Genomic DNA, 8,805 nt, shown 5'->3' with positions numbered 1-8,805 from the left:
CAGCAATGGTAAAGGGCTCATCTTGTACATCATCTGGTGACTTGCAATCTAGAGGCCTTCCATCAAAGCCCTACCTCTACAGCTCTCCTAAGCATTCAGAATCTTCAGATAAAACATCTTGTCGAGCAGAACCTAGTGCATGTGACTGTTCCAGTGCTGTGGAAGACAAGATAAGTTCAATACACACAACTCAAGGTGAGGATGGCAGTGAAGATGCTGAAACATTGGCTGAAGAGCTCAGTAACCAACAAGAAGACAGAAAGAAATATGGGGAACCTAGGAGTAATGAACATGGCACTGTAGAACAACCGATTCCAGCTAGATGTGGCGAACCGTCTCCAACTAATGATATCAATGCCTTGGAAGAAGGCAATATGTTGGATGATGCCCACATGGGACAGAATAATGAGTTGAATGTCCAACAAGATACAGGTGCAGTGTCAGAGCAAAGTGCCACTGGTAGTCATGCTGCAAGCATGGTACCAGACTGTCCATCTTTGAACTTCAGAGCTGACCCTTTGCTTACAACAAGGGAAAGAGAGGGCCAAGGCCTTAATCAAAATGAGACTCTTATTTACCACCAGCAGAGGCTTGAAGAACTAGTTAAACAGCACAATACCCTGTCATCCATGGCACGTAGAAATGACTCCAGTACCTTGAAAGACCGTCTGAATTCTTTAGAGAGGAAGATGCTTGAAGAAAAGGTCTGCATCTACAGCTTGAGATGTCTGTATGTTTTTCAGAAAAGGAGGAATATTGACAAAATCTGTGAGCAGGCTTCATTTGTAGAACAAAAGATTTTATTCTGGAGAAAGAAGTTAGGAAAGATGAAGAAAAGGTCAGAGAAGCTGTCCTCTCCTGAACCTGAAATAGCTCCGTTGGAGAGAAAGTTGGAAGACCTGTATGAGCAAAGAACAGAATTGTTAATGAGTTGGCACAGAGAACGTCTCTTCAAGATTGAAAAAATGTCTGCACAAGCTCTGAAGAATACCCTGGACCATCTCATCATCATCCAGCGGGACTGGGAAAGGAAAGACAACAACCAGCTCATGATGATCCATCTCAAGAAAGTCATCAAGAAGGCTAAGATTGCCCTCAAGCTGAAGGAGGAAGATGCTGGAAACTCAAGACCAGGCATGCCTTGTCATGATGGGAGCTGTGATCTAGAGAAAGGTCCTTCTAGTCAGGCAGAAACTGTCCAAGAGAGAGAGGGTGGTGCCTTGGTTTCCAGCTGTACTTTGCAAACTCAGGGGGCAAAAGAAAATGAAACAAATCCTTCACCAGGCTTAAGTCTCTCCAGTATAGGTCCTGGTACCAGTGATTGCATGATGTCGAATGCACCATGTGGAGATGAGAAAGAGAATCCACCATCCCTGGAAGACGGTGTTGCCAAAGAGTCACAGTTTGCTGCTGATGGACCTAGACCCAATTGCCATACTCCTGACAGCCTGGAGGTGCAGAAGAGTTGTGCTACTTCTGATGATGAGGCTCTCATGGACAGCACACCGATGACACCAGCAACACCAGTTTGCGATGAGCCACAAGAAACAGTCAAGTCGTTAAATATCCAACAAGATACAAGTGCAGTGTCAGAGCAAAGTGAAAATGGAGGCTTAGCCAATCCCTCAGAAACTGACAGTCAGCATGCAAGTATGATGCCAGACTGTCCATCTTTGAACTTCAGAGCTGACCCTTTGCTTACGACAAGGGAAAGAGAGGGCCAGTGCCTAAATCAAAAAGAGCTCATTGTTTACTATCAGCAGAGGCTTGTAGAACTTAACAAACAGCAGGATACTCTGTCCTCCATTGCACCTAACATTGACTCTGGTACTTTGAAAGATAGTATGAATTCTTTAGAGAAGGAGATGCTGGAAGCAAAAGTCATCATCTACAGCATGAGATGTCTATATATCTTTGAGAGAAGGAGGGGCCATGTTTACAAATATCTCTCCAATAAGGCTTCATCTGTAGAAAAAAAGATTCAACAATTGAAAACAAGGTTAAGACTAAGAGAGATTGAGAAAAGGTCAAGAAAGTTGCCTTCTCCTGAACCTGAAACAATTCAGATGGAGAGAGAGTTGGAAGACCTGTATGAGCAAAGAACAGAAGCGTTCACGAGTTTTTTCAGAGAACGTGCCTTTGGGATTGACACAATGTCTGCACAAGCTCTGAAGAATACCCTGAACCATCTCCTAACCATTCAGCAAGACTGGGAAGAGAAAAACACCAATCAGCTTATCATGACCCTTCTTGAGAAAGTCATCAAGAAAGCTGAGATTGCCCTCGAGCTGAAGGAGGAAGATGCTGGAAACTGGAGACCAGACACACCTTGTCAGGATGAAAGCTGTGATCCAGAACAAGGTCCTTCTAGTCAAGCAGAAACTGCTCCAATTGAAGATAGCGGTGCAACGGTTCCCATCTGTGCTTTGCAAGCTCAGCAGGGGGCAAAAGAAAATGAAACAAATCTTTCATCAGGCGCAAGTCCCTCCAGAATTGATACTGATACCAGTGATTGCACGGTGACGAGTACACCATGTAGAGATGAGAAAGAGAATCCACCATCCCTGGAAGACGGTGTCTCCAAAGAGTCACAGTTTGCTGCTGATGGACCGAGACCAAACTGCCGTACTCCTGACAGCCTGGAGGTGCAGAAGGCCAGTGCTACTTCTGATGATGAGGCTCTCATGGACAGCACACCAACGACACCAGGAACACCAGTTTGTGATGAGCCACAAGAACCAGTCACATGGGATGGGAAGTTCTATGCTGTTATCCTACCAACCCAACCTGTGAGTACCACCCATTGTAGATTATAACACTTACATAGTTTTGTTGAGGTCTTTAACTAGACCGGTAGGTCTAGCTCCAGTAGGAATACCCCGTCTTTTCTGTATCTATATCCATATAGCTTGTATAACTATCCTATGGCGTAACACACCAGCTTCGCGGCGCGGCAGCAGCTGGTTATATTATACTGAACTACACGTCACACCTTTTGGTTATAATTGCTGTATTCATTGCATTACATGTTTTTGTTCTGGTGTTAGTTCTTGAGTTATGCATCCTGAATAAGCTCCTGTTGGAATACTGTAAATTCAGAAACTTTTGGTGGTTTGATGTTTTTTTTAAACATTTTTCCATAACAGTAAGAGACTACAGTGCATGGTGCTACCGCGAAATTAAATCCACCGCGAAAAGTCCATTGTCCCGCTACTGCAAAATTAAATCTCCGCGAACTTAAATGCATTTACAGTATCTTGTGTGTCATGGTTTTCGGACACAAGTCATTGCATTACATGTAAGTTCTTTGGTGTTAGATTATAAATAATCTAACATAGTGTCTTCTGTGGCAGGAGGTGGTGGAGGAACCACAGGCAAAAGTTACTTCAATCCAGAGTGAACATGGTTCCAGTGACAGCAAAAGCTCCAAGCCAGGTTCGTCCAGTATATTTTCCCCTGATTTTGTTTCTTTCCCTTACAAATGTCACAAGGCACTTTTCTTTGACTTAGGCCCCGTTCATGATGCAAAAAATGAAACGGTTCTATCGGTTAGGCCAGCTGAAACGGATAAGTTTTGTCATCATGAACACTCCAAAACGGATCTGAAGCGATAAGAAACGTGTTACTTGATGTTCATAGTACTGATGTGCTGTATATACGCGAATAAGATTGCGTATAAAATTACTATTTCCAGTCATCAATGCCAAAGAAATAAAAAGCATTGAAAGTGCACTAGCTTCACCCATTTGTCCTTACAGCAAAGTAGGTGTAGAGTCAACCATTTTGTGTTCTACAATTTGCTTTTGAATGGCATAACATTGTGGATGCTAAGAAAAGAAGCAGATGATATATTATATCCCATTTTTTCGTCTCAATAATATTTACAGACGATTGTGATACTGATGCAGAGTCGACTGCCCCACCACCACAACTAGAGACTCATGTACCAAAACAGCAGGAAGCTCAAGTTGAAACTGATGAGGAAACAAGTAGTGCTGCTCCAGAGGTCAACACAACCAACGAGTCATCACCTACAGCAGAGGAAGGGACAGAGGAAGAGGGAAGAAGATCAGAAGACTGGAACTCAAGTGTCTCGTCTGAGGAACAGAGAACAAACGATACAAGGAGGAGAAGGACGTCTTTCAGACAGTGGAGACGGGCAGAAAGATGGTCAGTTGGATTTTTCTGACTTGATTTAAACAATCTGAACCATCCATGTATAGACACAAAGCATAAAGGAACGTCAATATCAGTTTACCGGTTTTAAGAATGTAGCATGTAGTCTGTTCATTTGTTTAGCAGTTGCAACTTTTTTTTGCATCAACACCATCCCCAAATTGCAGTTGGCAGGCAACAGAGGTTGTGACAAACCAAGGAAATCTTGGAAGGGGTGTGTTAAGAAGGATATCAATGTGTGTGTGTTCTTGCCAGTGCAAACCTACTGGACAGGACTTGGAAGCGCAATGTAAAGACTAGCCAACTGCTGCCCACCCCAAGCGGTAGTATAATCCAATAATGGATGCTACAACTACTAATAACTTTTCTTTTATTCTCCATCTTTATTTTGTTCAGGAAAGCAAGAATGGAGGAACAAAGTAATTACCAAGGTAACCAGGGCAGCTTCATCAATAGATTTCATTGCAACCAAGCTGGTGGACAGTACAACCAAGCTAATATGCTGAGCAGACAAGCCAACTCCATGTGCAACCAAGCTAATATGCAGAGCAGACAAGCCAACTCAATGTGCAATCAAGCTAATATGCTGGGCAGACAAGGCAACTCAATGTGCAACCAGCAAAACTGGGACAGTAGGACATGTGTAAGAACTGGCAACACATACCAGCAATGCACCAATCAAGCTATGAACATCCCATCTCTTTGTCAGGTTGGGCGCTTCGGCAACAACATCCCATCTCTTTGTCAGCTTGGGCGCTTGGGCAACAACATGCCCTGGTCACGTCGTGGTGATATGTGTAATAACATGTCAGATAGGATGGACATGAGACGCCAGTATATTACCAACAGAAACCAGCAGTGGAATATGTGCCAGTCAAACTTTCAACGGGGGTATAACAATCAAAGATATTGATCCTTCAACTGTTGAGACTCACTAAGTCCTGGAGAATAATGCAATACCCAACAGCAAATATCGCAGTTGGACTGCCAAACAGCATTATTCAGTACAAACCCAGGCCTTCTGTTGTAGAACATGTTGCAGGGCGATCATTCATAGGGCAGCTACTCGTTCGTAGATGCCACATTGCCTGTGTTGTAAATTTAGTGGAGAAGGAGGCATGGTTCTATACTGAAGCGACTAAGAACAAACTGTTGCACAAAAATGTACATAGACCAAGAGGTAACATATAGCCAGTCTGTATCTAGTGTAAATTTTGTACTGTTTCTGGCAAGCAGTCAAAGTTCATTGTTAAAAGTTGTTAACTATTAAAGAGTAAAATGTAGCTAAACCTGTGGAGTGACTGGCTGGTAGAAGCCGAGTAGTTGCTTCTTCAGTTTTTTCTTGGCAGATCAAAGCAGAGGAAGTAATACGCAATGAACATTTTCACAAAGTGTTTGATATGCAAAGGTCTTGAGTATGTAATGAACATTTCCATACGTTCAGTACTTGGGGTTAAAATCTCCTATGCAATAAGTTAGTGTGGTTGGGACCTACTCCCAGCACCAACTATTTAAAGGGAGAGTCTGGCCAGTACTTTTACTAAGTTCTGAGTGTAACATTCCTCAGTGACTTGCTCTGGATTCTGAATGTATGTTGTAGCCAAAATGTTCAGATATATGAAGTCCGTCGACATATTAATTTTTTTAGTTCACCTACAGAATGCAATTCATTTCTTTACATTGTGAAATGAAGGTTCAGTGTTATATGATTAGTAGTCAGGATTATTTTTGTTTGTTTGGTTAGTTTGTTATGTGTACTTTGTTTTGAAACCTGATGTTATAGTGGTCAGTATTGTATGAAGCATTGAGTCACTTAAGTTTGAAAGGTTGCAGCTTATGTGATTATGAATACTGTTTTCTTTTACTTTCAAACAGTGTTTGATAAATTGTGCCAGTATAGGACTTTGAAGGATGCCAGTGTTTTCAGTTTCCAGGATGTCCAGTGGTCATGGCCACTGCAAGAGGACACATTGATTTATAGATTGTTAGCTTGCAGGACATCAAGTAAAAATTGTCTTCTTTTGTTTTGTTTTACTGTAAAATTTATAGTGTGCCAGTACAAGTCTCTGGAACAAAAGGTTTAAATATGTTCTATTTTCCTATGTAAAGCCAAGAGAAGCCACTTGGCTGATATAGATGTGAAAGAGTTTGTCATTGAAAGTTTTACTTTTTGAATAAAAGCCATCAAAAATAATGAATGTATAATGCTGTCTTTGCTGTAGTCAGGGGTTTATTGTTTATTGTTTATTGTTACTATCTCAAACAAATTCCAATCATCAGTACATTTGCCCATATCTTTGGTTACAAAATATTTTGATTTTATACACCTTGTTTACATTAAGGGTCCTTTCACATACATCGCGCAATCGCCGTATGGTTTCAATCCAACAGCATTTATGGGATCGTCGTACATGTGTTCTGCAAAAGTCAGCTGAATGTTTATGAATAGTCAGCTGTCTAGTACCCTTTTTAGCTATTGATTGTGTCACCTCCTGTTTGAAATTTCTACTGCTTCAGAATCGTATGATGACCTTCAATGAATATGGCCATGCCATACTCTCCAAGCAGAGGTTAAGCTCTGGCTGTTCTTTTAGGCGTTTTTCTTGGGCTTTCTATTTTGTACCTAGACATTTTTGCGGCAAGACATAAAGAAAATGGTACATAATAGAAAGCCCAATAACAAAGCCTAAAAAAACCCGTAAAAAACAGTCAGAGCCTAACCTCCGCTTGGAGAGTAACACATAACACAAATCACCCAGAAGAACTTAGACACTATTACTTTCCAACCTGTATATTGGTGGTCACTTTGGTTTATACTTCAGCTATCAACACCAATCAGAGAACAATCATTGACGAACACACACGCCATAGAGACGTAAAGATTCGTTCTACAGTTGACAACTGCTTGCCTCACACACTTGCTTTATTGCATATTGCTTTGAATGAAGTATAAAATTCAATGAACAATGCACAACCATGATACCCCGAATGTCAGCACCAAAATTTACTTCACAATCACATGGAAGAATGTTTTGAAGCTAGCTCCTTACACAGAGTATAGTAAAGCTAACATAGAGCACAGGCATGAACATGCCCCCTAGTGTGAATGCCTTGAATTGCAAACTGCAAAAGCAATTTTCTGAAACCTTTTTACACAAATAAACTGGGGGCACTGTTGGGGCATCTTGCCACTTGTGTTATTTCTAACTTTAAGAAAAAAACGTGGTGCTTACAACCGGCACCTCTAGGTTCCATGAAGGTACATCTGCGTTATTGAACCCCGCAGTTGCGCGCCAATGCCCCAAATGCAGTGAGATACAACCTTTACCAACCCAACGAAACTATCTACAGTGATGTGATTCAATGGATCCTTCTATTGTTCACCATTCTTTATCACAAGATGTTTGGTTTGGTTCGGTTTCGTTGGTTTAACATGATGTGATCCTTTTTGGTCAATTCGTAGGGTGCATGTAGATGTTTTTCTTTCTCAACAGAAATGTACAAATCATCACCAACTTCTACATAAACACACTCTGATGTACATACATTTGTATATAAAAACACCATAGAGTCATACATCTAGACTAATTCATATAAACATAATGTTACCATTACAACACAAATGACACTACAACCAATCTACATTGATATATTTCGACCTTCCTTTTTCTATACTGATTGGAAGGTTGGACAATAATTTGCTTATGAGGACATTGTAACCTTAAATAAAAGCAACATATCAACTCTTGCACATGTTTACATGCAAAGAATTATATACAAGCACGATTAGGAAATTAAAACTAAGATAGAACTTCTACATTAATATTCAAAGCAAAGCATATTGGATCTTTTTATTACTTGCACCATGTCGTAAATGGTAAATCCCTGAGTTCTTGGTACTGTCCTCAAGAAAGCTGGATGGGACAAAATCTAATTGTGTACCACATCCCTCTTTGCCAGCAAAAACTATGAACCCAAGGAAAGGCTTGCTACAATTCTCTCTTCAACTTACGCACAATCATGTACTATTATCTTTCACAATAATATTATTGTTAATTTCAAACCAAGCATTGAAAGTGACACTAGTCTAGTCAGCTCGGGAACTAGTCCACAAGTACAAATTTGAAGACAAGGCCTGTTTGGCAGTACTTTGGTTTTGTCTTTTCATCATGAAAGAATGGAAAGGAATTTGACTAAAAGTAAATAAGTCACAGAGTATGTGGCCTACGGCCTCGTTTTCTATTGGATTACTTATAGAAATGTCTTCATCTCCTTTGCATATCAGCTGATAGTTAGGATATAAACCTGCTCTCCAACAAGATCTCTTCAGTGTCGCTGACGATGGTATCTTATTACCTGGATGTCTGACCTTCATCAGCGTTAACTAAAAGTAGTTTTTGGAAAGTGAACATGTTCTGAAATGGGACTGAACAAACACCATCTAAGTCGTACCTGGGACAACTCACAACATCTCAAGTCATGTAATATCTTAGGCGGTAGGCGAATGGAAATTGTCGTTAAATCGCCGCAATTCTGAGGCCTTCTAACGTGCCCCTGGTAATATTGGGAAATCATGGGTATTTGATAACGTACAAAGTACAAAATGTACTTCGACATAGACGATCGTGT

The 8,805-nt window shown here is 40.9% G+C and overlaps 1 protein-coding gene across 4 annotated transcripts in view; it reads left to right on the top strand.

The window, feature by feature from the left end:
* LOC118412121 overlaps nucleotides 1-6,370 on the top strand; it is a 33,295-nt gene extending 26,925 nt beyond the window's left edge. For 3 of the 4 annotated variants that reach the window (XM_035814764.1, XM_035814761.1, XM_035814762.1), the window contains exons 8-11: nucleotides 9-2,789; nucleotides 3,354-3,435; nucleotides 3,888-4,170; nucleotides 4,573-6,370. In XM_035814764.1, the coding sequence (XP_035670657.1) occupies nucleotides 9-2,789; nucleotides 3,354-3,435; nucleotides 3,888-4,170; nucleotides 4,573-5,089 (3,663 nt within the window). In that variant the 3' untranslated portion in view covers nucleotides 5,090-6,370. The remainder of the gene's footprint in view (nucleotides 1-8; nucleotides 2,790-3,353; nucleotides 3,436-3,887; nucleotides 4,171-4,572) is intronic. The other variant, XM_035814765.1, reaches the window with a different exon arrangement.
* The last annotated feature ends 2,435 nt before the right edge of the window (nucleotides 6,371-8,805 follow it).

Source organism: Branchiostoma floridae, chromosome 3 (assembly GCF_000003815.2).
Source record: "Branchiostoma floridae strain S238N-H82 chromosome 3, Bfl_VNyyK, whole genome shotgun sequence".
Taxonomy (NCBI): domain Eukaryota; kingdom Metazoa; phylum Chordata; class Leptocardii; order Amphioxiformes; family Branchiostomatidae; genus Branchiostoma; species Branchiostoma floridae.
This window is presented reverse-complemented; position numbering and strand designations above follow the sequence as displayed.